The sequence below is a fragment of the Pogona vitticeps genome, chromosome 1 (assembly GCF_051106095.1).
Source record: "Pogona vitticeps strain Pit_001003342236 chromosome 1, PviZW2.1, whole genome shotgun sequence".
In the NCBI taxonomy this organism is placed as follows: Eukaryota; Metazoa; Chordata; class Lepidosauria; order Squamata; family Agamidae; genus Pogona; species Pogona vitticeps.
The window spans coordinates 48,757,182-48,776,057 of NC_135783.1; the positions used below are offsets into that span (position 1 = coordinate 48,757,182).

General features: G+C 42.9%; 1 protein-coding gene across 3 annotated transcripts in view; it reads left to right on the forward strand.

Annotated features, from left to right (window-relative positions):
* The first annotated feature begins 10,160 nt into the window (after positions 1–10,160).
* Positions 10,161–18,876, forward strand: part of LOC110089040 (zinc finger protein 318) — a 50,893-nt gene continuing 42,177 nt past the window's right edge. For all 3 annotated transcript variants that reach the window (XR_013540440.1, XR_013540441.1, XM_078383068.1), the window contains exon 1: positions 10,161–10,572. Coding sequence is in view for 1 of the 3 variants with exons in the window: in XM_078383068.1 (XP_078239194.1) it covers positions 10,303–10,572 (270 nt within the window). In the remaining 2 variants the exon portion in view is untranslated. The remainder of the gene's footprint in view (positions 10,573–18,876) is intronic.

Here is an 18,876-nt window from a genome sequence, read left to right on the forward strand (position 1 = left end):
TAATGTCTTCAGCTGCTGGATATGTCACTACCATCCATATCAAAATGATACCACCTTTTAAAGATAGGAGGATAGTTGTGGTTCTGTCCAGCAGCAGCCAGGCCCATGAGGTCCCCTTCTTCCATATTTTGTTCTTCATTCAAACAATCTTTCTTCATTAAATAAACGGACAACTTCTCAACAGGATTAACTTCCAACAAACTTGAACTAATTACTGAGGCTTTCCAGTTTAACCCGAGTCTTTTATCGCAGCCATTCTCATTTATAAGGTCGAGTGTGTGAAGAATTGTTTTCAGTCTATGGTCCTCTTCAAATGGGCAAGGGTGCATTTGAACCCTGTGCCGTGGCTGGAGCACTCAAGAGGATTACATTCCTGGAGCCAGCATCACCTCTTTCCTTTCTCTCTCATCCCAATAAGCTGCCTAGAGTGGTCGAAATGACTAGATAGGCGGGGTATAAATACAATAAATAATAAATAAATAAATAAATTCCTGGGGGTGGGGGGTTGGTGATTCCAGTGTCTTTCTGCCTCAGCATTTGGGACTCTAAAAGAGACAATCTCCCTAGTCCATGAAGTCTCCTTCAACACATATCCCCACCCACCCCTCTGATTTTTCTCTGATGACTTTCTACCTGTGCTAGGCAAGTCTCTTCCCTGGTTCCTCCCTCAGTTTTCTTCCTCCTATACTGTCCCTTCTGCTTAGCTGTCTTCCCACTTTTCTCTTTCTCCTCCTTTTTCTACCTCCTCCTCTTTTATAGTTTTCTCCCATTTTCTCCCTTCCTCTTCTAGGGGCAATCTGTCTTTTGCAGGCTTTCCTTATCTTTTGAGGTCTCCTCATTTCCTTGGCTTCCTACCTCCTCTGGGTACTCGTAGTAAATCACATTTCCCCCTAAGTCCATTGGAGAGTTTGAAGTTTGAAAACCTGTCTTGGGGGAGAAGCGTGAAAGCCAGGCAAGGTTGGCTTTACTGCCATGTCTCCCTTCTCACGGTAGTACTCAGGGGACTAATGCAGATGAAATAAAGCTGGGAAAACTTTTTTAAAATCACACCTCCCAGAATCCCATAGTCAGCATGGTTAATAACTATGGGATGGAAGAAAACAAGATGTACATAGAGCAGATGAACATTATCTCCAGATGGTGTCACAGATCAGTTGTAATTCTGATAACATTGTGGAGAACAGAACATGGGAAGAGCTGTCACTTCCACACACAGACAGCTGTAGATTTTTTCCCCTCAAGAGTGTTTTTCACGAGATCTGTACTGTAGATTAAACTGATGAAAAGATTGACTTCGCATAAGGCCATCCAGTCTGAACAATATCTGAGCACAAAATATGAAGCTGCTTTTCACTGCAACCAAACCCAAACATAACCTTCATGACTCAGAATACATCTATACTACACAGTTATAGCACATGCAGGTCAAAAATTCTGCTGCTTAGTGTAGGGTTTCCATTACAGTAGTAAATTGCACTAGATTCATTGAATCAATAGGGATTTGGTAAGTCAACACCTTCCATAAATTTCATTTATTCAAATAGACCTTCTCTAGCTGCAACTTATCACAATATATCACAGTTAGATTAGCCCATCTGAGTCAATGGAATTTAGAGGAGTTTACTTCCTAAATCCCTATTGATTAAGTAGGTCTACTGTAGTACAATTTACTACACTAAGGAACAGGATTTTGACCACTGTATTCCAGAGTACTGAAAATTATACCAGCTTCAGCAATTTCAATAATGTCCATGGCAGGTTGGAAGGTGATCAGATCAAGGGCTTGGGAACAACACAAATGGATCATAACTGCCGAATGAGGGGGTCCCAGGTCTTTTTCCACTCCCTGCAATCTTGGCATAAATGGCAAACAACTGTTTACATTTAGATGCTTTGATCTGCCAAATAAAATAGAGCTACTTATGCAGTTACAGCTGAGTTTTGGTAGGACATATTCTTCCTGCTGACTCCTGCTTATACATTAGGCCCTGATTAATAGCCATCTTACACTCTCTAAATAGAAACAGAAATAATTAGTTGCTGAAGGGAGGTGATTGGGCTATGTCCGCTGGGAATGTTTCTTCTTCTTGCATGCAGAGAATGTGTTCAATATAGCATCGCAGCAAAGAAAAAGATTAAATACATTCTTGGTTCAAATTTCACCTCACCATGAACTCATTACATTATGGCTTAACTCAAGCCCCTTGCCTACAGCAGATGTTTATTGTCAGGATTACTGAAGTAATATAAGTGAAGCACTTTGAACACTTAAAAATTTCACTCCTAGTACCATGGCAAGCACTGATGACATGATTTAAAATCCAGAAGGCCAATTCAAAGTCCCATATAGTCAGTGGGGCTAATGAATCCCTTTCCTGCTCTCAGAATTTCTGGATGCTCACAAGCTATCACTGAAATCTGCATGACTTTCCAAACTAGTTTCCACAGTATCACAAGAGGCTGTCCTCAATGAGAAAGTGAGAGGTTGTAATATGCATGTTTAAAGCAGTTTTCTCGGTTATAGCCTATGTCTAAAGAACTATCCTAGATAGATAAGAAGCATGATACTCCATACTACTGTGCAGTTTTTCTTCTGTAGTGGCTTATTTTGCATCTTTTCTTCTTCAGAGATGTTGACAGCTCTATGCTTCATTGCTCTTCTCAAGAAATCCTGCTTGAGCTGGTTTGTGAAAGTCTGCCACTTCTTACTTCCACATTTTTCGTAAATGCTTTCAAAAAACAAAACAAAACAAAACACCAAAAACAAAAACCCTTAAGTCTTGGAGTCTGTATCCAGTTCCACAACCTGCCTTTTATGGAGGAAATACAGTATACTGTGGTATTACTGTATATACTGCTTATAAAGACTGACTGAATTTTGGAGCAATGGGTACTTTCATTCTCTTAAGAAATTTACAGCCTCAAGGAACAAACAAAAGGAGACAACAGAGGCTGTTTGAGGCATTGATGTTATGTGCTGGCAAGTCACCTCTGACAGTGACACTCTGAATTAGTAGCCTTCATATGTCCTATCATTCACAGCTCTTCTTGGCTCCTGCAAACTTAGGGCTGTGGTTTCCTTTGTGAAATCAATCCATCTAACATTTGGTCTTCCTTTTTTTTCCTGCTTTCAACTTTTCCTAGCATTTCCTAGCATCTTTCCTAGTCAGTGTTCTCTTTTCATGATGTGCCCAAAGTTTTGCACCATCAGTTTCATTACATTTACTTCTAGAGAGACTTCAGGCTTGATTTGAACTAGTACCCACATGTCTTTATGGCAGTCCATGCTTTCTCCAAAGGTCTCCTCTAGTACCATATTTCAAACAAATCAGCTTTTCTCATCAGCTTTCTTCACTGCTCAGCTTTGATATCTGTACATAGTAAGTGGGAATACAGTAGCATGGATTATCTTTGCCTTCATTTCCAATGACCTGTCCTTACACTTTATGCTCTTTTCTAGGCTTCATTGCTGCCCTTCCAAGTCTCAGACTCCTTATTTCTTGGCTACAGTCTTCATTTGGAGAGATGGTTGAAGTGAAGTATAGAAAACCTTTAATTAAATTTCTTCATCTCAGCATTGAAGTCATGTAGTTCTTCTGTAGCCATGATTTTTGTCTTCTTAATGTTCATTTGCAGTCCTGCGTTTGAACTTTCTTCTTTTACTTTCATTAGATTTTCAAGTCACTGCGGATTTCTATCAGTAATATGGTATCATCTGCATATCTTAAATTATTAATCTTTCTTTTACCAATTTTACTTGTTTTCATTTGAATCTAATCCATATTTCCACATGTTCTGTCTACATATTGAAAAACAGAGAAACAAAGTACACTCTTATTAGACACCTTTGACTATGGGAAACCATTCTGGTTTTCTATATTGTCCTAACATTAGTTTCTTGTCTGCAATACATGTTACGCATCAGGACAGTCAAGTCCTGACGTACACCGATTGCTCTTAGAAGACACTACAGCTTGTCATAATCTGCACAAATGATTTGTTGTACTCTATTAATCTGAAATTATTTGATATTCTTCAGTAGCCAATGTATATTTGCAATATAATCTCTAGCTCCTTTTCTTTTTCGGAATCCAGCTTTTCTCTTTAGTCTAGAGAAAAGCCACCTGAGGGGGGACATGACTGAGGCATATAAAATGATGCAGGGGGTGGATAAAGTGGATACAGGGAAGCTCTTTTCTCTCTCACGCAATACCAGAACCAGGGGACATCCACTCCAATTGAGTGTTCGTAAAGTGAGAAGAGACAAAAATATTTATTTACCCAGTGTGTTGTTAGTGCATGGAACTCCTTGCCACAGGATGTGGCGATGGCATCCGACCTAGATGCCTTTAAAGGTGGATTGGACGGATTCCTGGAGGAAATGTCCATCGCAGGTTACATGCCATGATGAGGATGCATAATCTCCAGGCTTAAAAGGAAGGTACCTCAAAACACCAGATGCAGGGAAGGGATATCAGGAAACAGCTATCTAGTTGTCTCATGAGTTCCCAGAGGCATCTGGTGAGGCCACTGTGAGATACAGGAAACTGGACTAGATGGGCCCTTGGCCTGATGCAGCAGGGCTCTTCTTCGGAACATCAGGAATTTATTGCCCCATATGTAGTAAAATATTTGTTGAAACACTTTAGGTATCACTTTGCTTGTATGGAAAATTAATGCAATAGTCCTATAATTACTGCATTCGTTGGCATCTGCAATTTCTGTGGGTTGTTTCATTTTCCATATTTGTTAGCAAGCTTGAGCTGAGCCCTGGCAGTGGCACTAGAGGAGGCGATTAGGTGGCAGTAGCAGCAGCAGCAGAAGGCAGAGGCGAAGGAGAAGCAGTGCTCAGCTGCCCCTCATGGCTGCCCATTGACTGGGGCTCTAGTGCTGTGAGCTCAAGCTGCGAACCCACAGTCAATGGGCAGCTGCGAGGGGTGGCCAAGAGCGGCTCCTCCTTCACCTCCTGCTGCCGCCGCCGCCACCCAATCACCTCCTTCAGTGCTACTGCCAGGGCTCAGCTCAAGCCGCCACCTTCTCCCCTGCCAGAAAGGAGCCCATGAGTCATGCTGGAGGAGGCGATTGGTTGGCCGCAGTCAATGGACAGCTATGAGGGGTGGCTGAGCGCGGTTCCACCTCTGCCTCCTCCTGCTCCTGCCACCGCCACCCAATCACCTCCTCCAGCACCACTCACGGGCTCCCTTCAAGCAGGGGACAAGGCAGCGGCATGAGCCTGAACTGATCCCCAGCAGCAAGTGGCCCTGCCCGGGCTGGCATGGGCAGCAGCATCGGCATGGCTCACATGCCCACAGAGAGGGCTCTGCGTGCCAGCAATTTGGCTTACTTCTGTGTATAAGAAGACCCTCAGTTTTTGCTGTAACCATTTTAGGGGAAACTATCATCTTATATACGGAAAAATACGGTATACTCAGAACAGCCAATGACAAATTACATTACATCAGCTTCTTACATCATCTGCTTATGCAGCATGACTCTACACTTTTCTTGATTAGGTGCACCTCTTGTGCTTGACCTTCATCACATATCTATTTCTGTTAATAAATTCTGACTTCATAATAATATCAAAACCTTGACATAAGCGTGAAATATTTACTAAATTTAGAAAATGGATGGCAAAAGTGTTACTTCCAGGAGCTTAGGTAAAGGTAAAGATTCCCTTTGACAACTGGACAACTGTCCAGTCGTGTCCGACTCTATGGGGTGGTGCTCATCCTTGTTTCCATGTTGTAGAGCCAGTGTTTGTTCGTAGACAGTTTTCATGGTCACATGGCCAGCGTGACTAGACACAGAACGCCGTTACCTTCCCACCATGGTGGTGCCTATTTATCTACTTGCATTTTACATGCTTTTGAACTGCTAGGTTGACAGGAGCTTAGCCAGATCCTAACTGATAGAGGCAGCGAAAACCCTGCTCATGTTTGCCAACCTCTGATCCTACAGGTAATACAGAACTATCCTCAGTAGAACACATAGATAGACTATATTCTGCAAACAGATAGACATTTAAACACAGGTAAACATGGTACAGTACATGCTTTACCAAAGGCCTAGCACATGAGATGGTAAAGGAATTATTTCACATATAGAAGCAATCAGTTGTGTGATCCTCTTTCTACAGGAGTCTTCTCCAACCTGGTAGTGATCAGATATTCAGCCAGCTAGAATACTAAAAGTTATAGTTTGAGCCCACCAAACCATCAATTATTGTTACACTTACTGTTTTTGAAAAGTAACACAATATAGCCCCTTCATGGACTGCTGCCTTGTCGTGGCGAAGGGACTTGAGTAATTCAGAGAAGCTATGGGCTATGCTGTGCAGGGCCACCCAAGATGGAGAGGTCATAGTGGAGAGTTCTGACTAAATGCGATCCACCTGGAGCAGGAATTGGCAAACCACTCCAGTATATTTGCCAAGAAAACCTTGTGAACAGAAACAAAAGGCTAAAAGATATGACGCTGGAAGATGGGCCCCTCAGGTTGGAAGGCGTCAAACATGCTACTGAGGAAGAGCGAAGGACAAGTACAAGTAGCTCCAGAGCTAATGAAGTGGTTGGGCCAAAGCTGAAAGGACGCTTAGCTGTGGACGTGCCTGGAAGTGAAAGGAAAGTCCGATGTTGCAAAGAAAAATACTGCATAGTCTGTGTAGTCAAAGCAATGTTTTTTCCAGTAGCGATGTATGGAAGTGAGAGCTGGACCATAAAGAAAGCTGACCACCGAAAAATTGACGCTTTTGAATTGTGGTGCTGGAGGAGGCCCTTAAGAGTCCCCTGGACCTATCCATTTTGAAGAAAATCAACCCTGAGTGCTCACTGGAAGGACAGATCCTGAAGCTGAGGCTCCATCTTGTTTCCATGTTGTAGAGCCAGTGTTTGTCCGTAGACACTTTCCATGGTCACATGGCCAGCGTGACTAGAACAAACCTATCCACTCTAAAATCAACCCTGAGTGCTCACTGGAAGGACAGATCCTGAAGCTGAGGCTCCAGTACTTTGGCCATCTCATGAGAAGAGAAGACTTCCTGGAAACGACCCTGATGTTGGGAAAGTGTGAGGGCAAGAGGAGAAGGAGACAACAGAGGATGAGATAGTTGGACAGTGTCATCGAAGGTACCAACATGAATTTGACCTGATTCTGGGAGGCAGTGGAAGACAGGAGGGCCTGGCGTGCTCTGGTCCATGGGGTCATAAAGAATCGGACATGACTAAACAACAACAACATATTATTTATTTTTAATTCAAAAGTAACTAAAACATTCATTTTCCAGCTTTTCTTCTTGAAAAATCTGTATCCTACAAACTGCTGGCCTGTGGTACACACTGAATGAGGTAGTTCTTGAGCTATGTGATATCTTCTTATATCATTTGGTGCATAGGGCCACTCAACAACTATAAAAAATCCAGCAATATCACATAAGTAGTGAATGCATCTGTGATTGGGTTCTTTGTCAGTGGTAGGCGGGTCCTTCTTTTCAGCGGGAAAAATAGAGGGATATGAGGATAACAGTACAAACAATGGTTCTTTATTCTTTTTAACTTCTGTAACATCAACGTTGAAAGGATCTAAACAACTCAGTTCAGGCAATAACTTGTAACTTTTAACCTTATTCATGTCCATAGTCTTTGTCCCCTTCACTCCTTCTTCATCCCAGACAGACTTGGCTCGGCTTTGTTCCACATTGGGAAACTCAAGGCTGCACATATCGTTCCACAACAGGGATGTTTCACGTACAGTAGTTCCCCTCTAGATAGGGTAGGTAGCTGGTGGTACCAATATAAGTCACCTTCTTCCCTATATACTGGGCCCATGGCACCGCTACCATACTCCGTCCCGGCTTCGTCTTTATCTTGTCTTTCTCTATTAGACTTGGGGGGTCGGGTAATAATCCTCCTCCTGTTCTAAGTTTAGGAAACTCCCGCACTAGTTCAATAGATTTGTATCTTTGTAATCCTTTTTCCTCCGTCTGAGTACCCTTGTCTTCCTTTTCCTTTTCATCTAGTTCTCTCCCTTCTCCTTCCTCCTCTTTTATCTCATCCCATCTCATTAAATCTAGCTCCTCCCATTTTCTGTTCTGTCTGCCCTCTGCCAAGAATACCTCTACAGCCTTATTCCTCCCCATTTCTCCTTCTTCTATTTTGATCAATTCTCCCACTGCACATCCTTCTGTCATATCTTGTCTGCTCTCCTTGGTGGATGGCACACTATGCTGATCTCCTCCACAGCATCACTTGTATTTTTACAATTACAATGTACAATCATAATTTATGATTGCAACTTAACAAGCAATACCTTTGTTCTTTCTCTCAATTGTCTTTATTGTTAATGGGAAGGAATTCATTTTCAAAAACTTATTATTTATAGTGAATTGCTTTCACAATTTGATTTGGACTATGTTTCCCATCTCTTTCATTACTGGTAACATGGCTTGGCAATGATGGAAGTTCCAGGAGGCTTTGGGGAGGTCTATATATCTTCTAAATCAGGGGTTTTAAACTCAATTTACCTGGGGGCCGCTAGAGACAGAGTCTGGGTGAGGCTGGGCCGCATCAGATTTTCCGCCAAGTGGAGCGAGAGCCCGAGGAAGCCGCCCAGGAGTTTCCTTAGCCGACAGACAGGTGGGCTGGCTGGCAGGCTGCAGTTCTGGATGGAGGGTGCAAGAGGTGCTATCTTGGGAGAGAGCCGGTGAGCGAGGCAAGGCTTTTTTTTAAACTCTTGACAGCAGAGGATGTGTGGGCGCTTTGGGGGGGCAGGCAAGGCGAGGGGCACAAACTATCATCTGGGGGGCCACAAATGGCCCCCGGGCTGCATGTTTGAGACCCCTGTATGTTGTCCCTGTATTAAGTGATATTCATCTTTTGTTGCTATGAAATCAGCTACTCCAGAAAATATTGTGATTTCCCTAAGGTTTTGAAAGAAAGGTTTGGAAACCATAAGGAAGATATTTTATTTGACATAAGCTTTCACAGACTGCAGTCTACTCCTTCAGATATAAGAAATGAACAAGAATCCTTGTATACTTGTAACATTTAGTCTTTACAAGACTTGTTGTTGCTTTTAAAATCTTCTTAATCCTTTCTTTTATGGACACTGCAATGTTCACTGCCATACATTAGGTGGAGGAACATTAAAACAATCTGAGTTCAGCCCAGGAAATGTTGTTTGTGATATGTGTTGTCAAGTCAGAATCGACTTATAGTGACCCCAATAGAAATTTCAAGGCAAGTGAGATACTGTACTGTAGTTTAATAATGGTTTTACCAGTTCCACTCCCCCAGTGAGTTTTCATGGCTGAACAGGGATTCAAATCCTGTTCTCCATTGTTATCCGTCACTCTATCCACTATGCAAGAGTGAAGCCAGGAAATCTGCTATATAAAACGGAATAGAGGGGCGGGGAAGCACATCTTCACATACAGCTGGATTTTTCTGAAAGAAGCCTCATTAGCAACTGGGAGAGTCCCCCCTCCCTTTTTTAAAAAAAACTTTCTGAACCTATCTATGTCAACTTGGAAGGATGCATTAATCTCCCTTGATTATAGCAATTGTGCTTCTTGTGACTCTGCGGGAGCACCTAAAACATAGTTCACCAGAATACAGTATATTGGACTCCAACTGACACAGGGCTGATGGGAGCTTAAGTCCAAACTATCAGAAAGAATACAAAAGGTTTCCTCTTCCTGACTTGGAACACAACAATATTATTTATATAAGCACACGGTATGTATATATTATGCATATTTCGTTTAGATATTAGCATTCTATACAGAGAAGGAAAGCACAATGTACATGCTGAATTCCGTATACGTCCCTCTCTGTATGTACCTGCGTTCAAAGGCTAGTCTACCTTTGAAGTACTAACAACATTAATTTAACCTATATTGTCGTGTTCTAGATCAGGAAGAGGAAATCTTTCCGATTCTTTGATATGTGCATATATATATACCATGAGAAACGGGCACTCGTAGCCACCATTTTTATGCGTACGCAGACTCACATGGGTTCATCGTATTCGCAACTGCCCCGCCCCCTCTTACCGCGTGACCCGAACGTTCCATCTCCGCCATTTTGTAAAGGTGTCAAAGGAAGCATTTCTGGTTTCCTCGCAGGCCTCACATCCGGCGCTTCAGCCCCACTGCGCAGGCAGAGCGAGCGTGTCGACGGGCGGGAAGGGGGGCGGCGGAAGTGGTCGGGAAAAGGAAATAAGTCGCGTAAGCCGCGGTGGGCCCGCTGAGGAAGGCCGCGGTCCTTCTTGGGAGTAGACCCTGAGCCTGCTCTCCTCCTCAATATGTACCATGCCAGTATCCGCCGCTCCAGCGTGTCTTCCTCCAGTCGCTTCCGAAAGAGTAGCAGCCCGGGCCTCCATAGTTCTCGCTCTGGGACCTCGAGGTCGACTCGAAGCCGTAGCCGGCGGCACTCGCGCTCGCCTTCTCGGGGCCGGCGAAGACAGCACCACTCGCGGTCGCCTTCTCCGGGGGGCCGGCGGCGGCGGCACCACCGCTCGTCGTCCAGGAGGCGCTCCTCTCGTCGCTCGCTGTCCCCGCACCGCAGCAGTCGGGTACGCTCTCCTTTCGGCGGCGGGAGCGGGAGGCAGCCCTGACCCATCTCCCCGGTTCCTCCCCACGGACCCTCGTCAGGGCGACCCGTTTACTCCCCCTGGTCTTCCTGCCGCTTCAGTTGCGCTCAGTCAGGCCCGGAGCGTCCTTTCTGTTTACATTCCCTGTAAATGTCTGGAAAGTGTCATCGCTCCTCTACTAGGCTAGAGTCGGGCGCTCCTCAAGCAGTCTGGGTCTCCAAATAGAGGCTGCGGAAGGCGCACCTTCTGCAGGAATATTTAAGATGATACTTGGAAGGAAAGTATTAGGGGTATGACAATAGCGATGTAAGCATGTGCATGTTTCACTTGGAAATAAATCTTGGCAAGTTTATTTATGAGGACACTTGTATGTGGTTGGGCAGTCTATGTGGCTATATATATACAGTGGGGTCTTGACTTGAGAACTTAATCCGTATTGGAAGGCGGTTCTCAAGTCAAAAAGTCTGTAAGTCAAGTCTCCATTGACCTACAGTGCATTGAAAACCGATTAATCCCGTAACAGGCCGTTTTTGTTCCATTTTGGTTTTTTTCTGGTCTGTAAGTCAAATCTCAGTCTGCAAGTCAAACCTAAATTTTGCGGCCAGAGAAGTCTGTAACTCAAAAAGTCTGTAAGTCAAGCCGTCTGTAAGTCAAGGGTCCACTGTATACCTCCAGTCTGTATATATAAAATTGTCGTGCAGTGGTTCACATACACTGAGAAATCATACTGACAGATGTCAGAGTAGGGCTGTAACTAGGATCAATCCGGGCTGTGCCCCAGAACACCAAAGTCTAGGGGTGAATCGACTGCTGACTGTTAGCAAAATAAATGGTAACATCTGCCAAATCTGATAACTTCCCCCTTTTTGGAAGGTGGACGTTTTTTCCTCTGTTTTGGGGAACACCATATTTTCATTTTCCATGGGAACTCATATCCATACCTTATTGGGGTGAGAACTGGAGATTGGCAAATGTCTAATTATTGCTCTGTTCTTCACACTGTGTGGACCTTGTTTGTAGCAGTTAATTGCTGAGAGACTTAGTTCTAACATTAGGTGCTAATTTACCCTTAAATGTCTTGTATGGTTTATATGCTACCTAACAGAGCACCTCTCCCACAGATTGACCTCCTGTCCTACCTGCACCTCCCAGTCCTTGATGTTGCAGGTGGCCTGGAAATAGTCAACCAGGAACTGGGCCTGCTCAGTAATGGTTACCTCACTATGGAATTCCCTTCCAGTGGGTCCTTGGCTTTAGGAAGCAAATTAAAACATGACTTTTTAACCCAGACCTTTGAAAGCCTACAGGCTACATTTAAATTTACTTGTTTGAAATTTAAATAGTTTAAACATAATAGTTAAATTTAAAAGAGGAAAGGATTTCATTTAAATGATGATACCCAGTGTGGTGTAGTGGATGGAGTGACACACTAGGGACTCAGGAGGCCTGCCTGGGTTTGAATCCCTGCTCAGCCATGGAAACTCACTGGGAGAGTGAAACTGGTAAAACTACTCCTTAAATATATCAGTTACCTTGAAAGCTCTGTTCGGGTCACTATAAATCAAGTTTGATTTGACAGCACACAACAATAACAAATTATATGATGACCCTATGCGTATTGTTTATTGTTTAATACTTGCTTTCGTTTCCATCACCTTGGGAGTTAAGCAGACTTTGCTAGACAGTTGGGTATTTTGGATGGGCTTTTTTCTCCCCATTTGTCATTTCACTCTTGTTCACTGTGTACTTTATATTTTTTGTAGCCATTCAGAGTACTGTAGTGGCTTGCCACTAGATGGGCAGGGTGTAAGTTTAATAAACAAACAAACAATTTTTTCACTGAATATTTTTAAGTAATACCATGATTGTGAATGATCGCAGTCTGAAGCATTCTGATGAGATGTCCAGATTGAACTCAACAATGTAAGAAGGTGGTTTTTACACTATGCAGAGTTCATACTACTTTGTTTGCAAGGCCAATCCTGCTAGCACTTTGAGCAGAATATTCCTGTCTTGAGCAGTTATTCCTGTCTTGCGATGTTGTTATACATTAGTGAGGTAGTATTAGTGTGAAGGAGTGCAGGCAGAGAGTGTGCCATCCCCTGCTAAAGAAAGGAGTCCAAGGAAAAGGGAAGCGGAAAACACAAAGGAACAACGGAAAGGGAGCGAAAGCACGGGGGAGAGAGAGAGAGAGTACGCGAAGGCGTGAGATTTGAAGTGGGTTTAGTGGAGGAGGGAGAAGGTGCGATTGGTGGGGAGGAAGAGTTGTCCGTTTGGCAAGAGAGTACAAATACCGGGAGTGGGCACCAGTTTTAGGTAGAAATTGAGCTGTGGAAGAGGAAGAGGGAGATAGAGAAATTGCGCAAGTACGAAAGGGTCAAGACCTAGGAGTTGTTGAGAGATTTCCCTCGATAATAGGAGGGCTGCTCCCTGATCCAATCCCGAAAGAAAGGGAGGAGGTGAATATAGAACCTCTGGAGTGGTCTGTGGTGGTGTTTCCTAAGAAACGGGGCAGAGGAGGGCGTGTGATCCGACCCCACGCTAGTTTCAACACCCCACCATTGGAAGGAGACTGGGCAAGACATCCATGTTGCGGGACTATATGCACGGTGCGGAGTGTCCCGCTACGGAAGTCGACCTACGCAGAGAAGTTTGGTCCTGCACCCCTTTGAGTTCTGTGGGGGAAAGGACAGATACTGCCATGGACAGTTCGGGTATATTCCCTGAGCTGAGTTTCCTAGATCCGTTTGCCAATGTTGACCAGCTAAATGTTAATAAACCAGAAGTTGTTAAAGTGAAAAAGGCGACTCCTCTGATTCTTCTCGCCTTAGATGAAGAACCATCTCCGCTAGACAGTGAACCCATTCACAATTAGTGTCTACATACAACCTTTGCTGTATTCTGTTCCCTTCTTCCTCCAGGCTTTCTCTTTAGCTTTCTTCACTTTCAGCCTTTAGTTAATGAGCAACCAAGCATCAGTTGTGCACAGTACTTGAAACAAAACTCTTAGAATAATCTACAGTGGTGCCTTGCACAACGAGCGCACCGTAGAGCGATGAATTCGCTCTACGGTGACGCTCTTGCGATCGCTAAAGCGATCGCACAACGATGGCCCCTATGGGCAAAAATCGCAGAGCGAAGGTCGGTAAGCTGCTCGCTTACCGACCTTCGCTTTGCGACCCGCCGATCAGCTGTTCGGCGGGTAAAAAATAGCCGTCGGAACAGCCGAAAGGGGCCGGGGCGCAGCGTTTTCGCACCCTTGGTAAGCAAGGGGAGCGCGCGAAAACGCTGTGGAAGCCCCGAAATGGCTGCGCGCAACCATTTCGGGGCTTCCGGCAGCGTTTTCGCATGCTCCCCTTGCTTACCAAGGGCGCGAAAACGCTGCGCCCCGGCCCCTTTCGGCTGTTCCGACGGCCATTTTTTACCCGCCGAACAGCTGATGGCAGCCGTTTTGCCGCCCTCGTTCTGCGAGGGGAGGGCGCGCAAATGGCTGCCGCCTATGGAGGAACTTCGCTGAACGGTGAGTTTGAAAGCCATAGGAACGCATTGAACAAAGTTCAATGCGTTTCTATGGCTTTTTCCCTCCCGCACAGCGATGTTTCCCACAGCGAAGGTTAATCCGGAACGGATTAACCTCGCTGTGCGGGGCACCACTGTATTATGTTAGAACTACAGTACAGAGCTGAACCCATCTCATATCAAGGAGGCAGAATGAGGAATCAATCTCCCAATCTCTTGCTCCACAACCAGATATCTAAACCACTGAACTATCCAGTAGTTCTGTATGTTGTATATGTTTTTTCTTCTGGATTCTTTGACAAGGGCCAAGAAAAATGTTTCTAGCTGAATTGCTAGCACAAGACCCGTCTTCTCATGATTCCTTAAAGCTGTGCAAAACTGACCTAAATTCACCAGCACAGAAGCAAGGACATTTCGAAAATCAGTTGTTTACAGCAATCCGTATCAGACTTTAAACAACTCTTGCTAACCATATCATCCATAGTGCTCTGCATCCTAAGGAAAATATTTTAAATTAATAGCTTCCTTCATTTGGCAGTCTCTTCAAATGATGATTGCAATCCTTTTTATATTTGATACTGTGTTTGTGAAGTTCCAAAACAACCTGAAGAGGTACCTTGCAGAATTTCATTTGTTTTCATGCTGCATAGTAAAGACTGGCTTGATAGAATAGTGCTTTAGGTATCTGGCTGTGGTTGGGATGAAATTCCCCACTGTGCCTCCTGTGTGGCCTTGGGCAAGCTGCACAGTCCCAGAGCGCTCCCAGAAAAAGGGAATGGTGAACTACCTCTGAGTATTCTTTACCTGGAAAATCCTGAAATAGGATTGATTAAACAGCACGTTGTTGTGGGTGAGATAAAAGGAATTACTGTACAACTACACATTGGGTTTTGCCTCCCCCCCACTGATTCAATACAGTACTGTTCTGCACTGTTTTCAGAACCTTAGTAGCTCTCTATATGATATGTCATCTGCTGTTGTTACCCAGGAGATGCCTGAATGGGTTCACAGTCCTCACATTCTTTGCTGAGGCTCATTTCATGTCTCCATTCTAAAATGTGTATAGCAGACTTTTGGTCTGTAGGCCATTGTTTTATTTTCCATATTAGCTGATCTTTTCTTGTTTGGATTTTGGTAGAGTAATTTTCTGTGGCCTGAAATAGTTCTATTGGTATCTCACCTACTTCTGGTGATTTATTTTTTCAAGTGTTTTGAAAGCAGCTTTCACTTGTCTTTCTAAAATCTCAGATTCTACATCTCAGGATTTTTCTTCAAAGGAATATGTCATCCTTGCATTTCTTCTATGTAGTACTTCAGCATTTTGGCTGAACTCCTTTTATGTAGCTCTGCATGTGCAATGCAAAGCTGCAGTAAGGTTACGGGAAAGTGTGGCAGAGTATGTGCTATTCGCAAAGCATATCTACATGTGTGCCGCGCAGTGAACAGCCAGCAAGCTGAGCAAGTGCACTTCCTCCTCTGCTGGACTGTCGTCCCCATCCTGTCATCCCCATCTCTTTCTTCAGTTTGTTCAGTGCTCCTGCAGAGCTAAAGGGTGGGGGGTAGCTGAGAATAATACGGCATTTATACAAGTGAAAACTGAGGTATTTTCTTCCTACTATCTCACCATTCTTAATACTCCCCAAAAGAAAGGATTCTGAAAGGCACATCCAGCTGCCCGTCAGGCTACCAGTATGGTCCTGAAAGACATACACATTTATTTATTTATTTATTTATTTATTTATTTATTTATTTATTTATTTATTTATCTTATATGCCGCCCACACTACCTGAAGGTCTCTCATACACATGACTAGGTGTGTGCACTCAAGCAAATGTACTCACACCCAGCAACTTCCTTCCCTTCCTGTCACCTCCCTAGCTTGACCACCAAATCCTCCAAGAATCAGCTTTGTGGGACCCAGCTACTGGTTTTGCTGTTTGTCTTTGCTTGCTTCCTTCCCTCCCTCCTGTAGTAGTAAGTATTAGTAGTAATAGTAACAGAATCTACTGTGTTTTTCGCTCCATAAGACGCACCTCAGCATAAGACGTAGCTCATTTTTAGAAGAGGACAACAGGAAAAAATATTCTGAACCCAATAGTGTAATAAAGTTGTATGGTATCTCTATAGGCACAGTGGTCCCACGTGAGGAGGGCTATTACTTTATATAATACATTTTGAGTTCTGTTCACCATTAGGGGAGTGAAGTAGACACCCCAAGGCACAATACATCAGTGTAAAGTATCAAAAATGCAGGTTTAAGATACCATTAGAGTGGGTTGCTTTGAATAGTATGACAGATCTCAAAAGAACTAAAAGCCTTTCACTCAGTGAGCAACTGAAACAAATCCCCCTTTCCTCCCTTCCCACCAATTCTCTCTCCATTTGGGTTGTTGTTGTTAGACCCTGCAGACTTGTCTCTAGTTCCCGGGTGTCTATCCCCTGGTGTACTTTCCTGGGAGAGGTTGGTGGGGGAGTGGTCTGTACCTCCCTGGAGGTCTTACTCGTGGACGGCACTCCAGTGAGAGATTCTATGCTCTCATTCCGCTTATCACAAATATAAAAACAATATTTTTACCTCTTCTGATAATGGCTCTCATTTCAATCTACAGTTGTGGTCAATTGAGTTTAATAATGCGTATCTGTTCATGTGGATTTTAATCAAAACTTTTGTTAATTTTTTTCCACCTTACAATTGATTTAGTGTTCCTCCTCAGCTTTATTGTGGTTTTATACTGCAGTGCACTGCTGTTCTTGTTAAACAGCAGAGAGAATACAGCTTCTCCATCTTCTATGTATGATTGTATAGTCTTTTTGATTTCCATTTTAGTTCTCTGATAATGAATGTGTATGGCTGTGTGTTTGGTTGTCTGAAACATGTACCTGTAATGAATGTGTATGGCTGTGTGTTTGGTTGTCTGAAACATGTACCTGTAATGAATGTGTATGGCTGTGTGTTTGGTTGTCTGAAACATGTACCTGTATTTGCAAAAATCAAATTGTGGGTTTCACAGAATTTTATGAGTTGTTCCCTTGCATCATTTCTGACTGCTAATCCAAATTCTCTGACAATATTTGACTTTGCTTTGTTTCTTACTTTTGTTAGCTGTGATTATAACTTTTGTTTTGGTGTGTGATCAATTTCCTCCTGAACAGTTGCAATTTGTTCTTCTTCATCTGTAGTTGGAGTATAGACTTGAATTACGCTTATGTTGATAGGTTTTCCAGGGCGTATGATTGGTAAAATTTGGTGCTTATACTATGTCTTGTGTCATTATAGAGCCACATGGTTTCTTCTGAGTTTGCTATTTCCAAAATAAAATACTTTATCATTATCTTACCTTATATGAGACTTCCTCAATTTTAAGATCTTCTTGGGAAGCCCTTCTCTTAGTTCCACCACTTTCCCAAGCTCATTTGGTAAGGACATGAGGAGGGTGGATTTGATTTAAATAATGATTAAAATATTTTTTAAAAAATCAGATTTTTAAATGATTTAAATAAAAATGATTTAAATCGTGATTTCAATCAATTTTATTTTTTTTAAAATCATTGATTTGTATCTACCCTTGCAGGAGAGAGGACCTTCTCAGTGACTTGTGCCCAAAGCAGGTTGTGCCCTCGCCCTCCTGTCCTTCGGTCACCAGGCAAAGACTTTCCTTTTCAGGAATATCAGGCAAAATCAAAAGAAAAAATATTGCAAAATTAAAAAGACATTAGTTTTTTTCCCCTGTAGCTGATTGAGTGCCCTTCAACTTGGGAGTCCCACTTTTTAGTTCTAGCTCTCATTTCATTTTGGATTGTCTTATCATAGAGTTTTCAGGGTATAGAATTGTCAGAAGTGGTTTACCATTGCCTTCTTTTGCATAGTACTAACAGGAGTTTGTTTCCATGGCACTCCAATGTCTTTAAGATAGCCTGTAACACTATCAGTGCTGCTGCCCAGTAGCTGCCATTCAGGGGTTGTTTTACACACATCGCCATTAGCACTATGAAATATCTTTCACTAGTGTGACCATTATTCCCAAAAAAGATGGATCTATCTCACTCTGGTGTCTTACGTGTTGATCATTCTGACTTGAGTGACTATACTAGGCTTCTGGACTTATAACAGAATCTAACTTCCAGAAGACATTGCTGCTAGCTTTCCTGTGACACTCAGACCTAATTTTCTGTTAGGTAATAATGCCTTTTATCTACTGAACTGTGTTCACAGGTTTAAATGCCTTCTGGAAACACACATGTTTATACTGGCTTTTCACATCTAAAATGGCTGTTCTGCTATTTGTGTTATTAATAACTACATGCCATCAAGTGTATTCCAGGGTTCCCAAGGTATAAAATACACAGAAATGATCCGCCATTTTGCCCAAGACTACACAACTGGTTTTTCTTCTGCTAGGCACAGTGCTGTTGATGATGTACAATTAAGTGCATATTATATTCTGATTTTTAACTCTTGTGTATTGTTCTTAAATTCTAATGTATGTTTAAAAATGTAAATTACTAGAGGCATTATTGCATCAAGCAGTATACAAGTACTTTTCATAAGTAAAATCTATTTTGCTTACTAGTATTATAAAATTATGGAATTTTCTGTGAAATAATATGGCAGTGGAAAATTCAATACTTAATTTCTTTAATGCAGTCAGTGACCAATATTCCAGAAATATTGCAATGGAAAATTTTCTATTGTAGAAACATTTCTTGCCAACATCACTGGCTGCCAATTTAAACTGGAGATTTTTAATTCTTTTTAATTCTTGAAT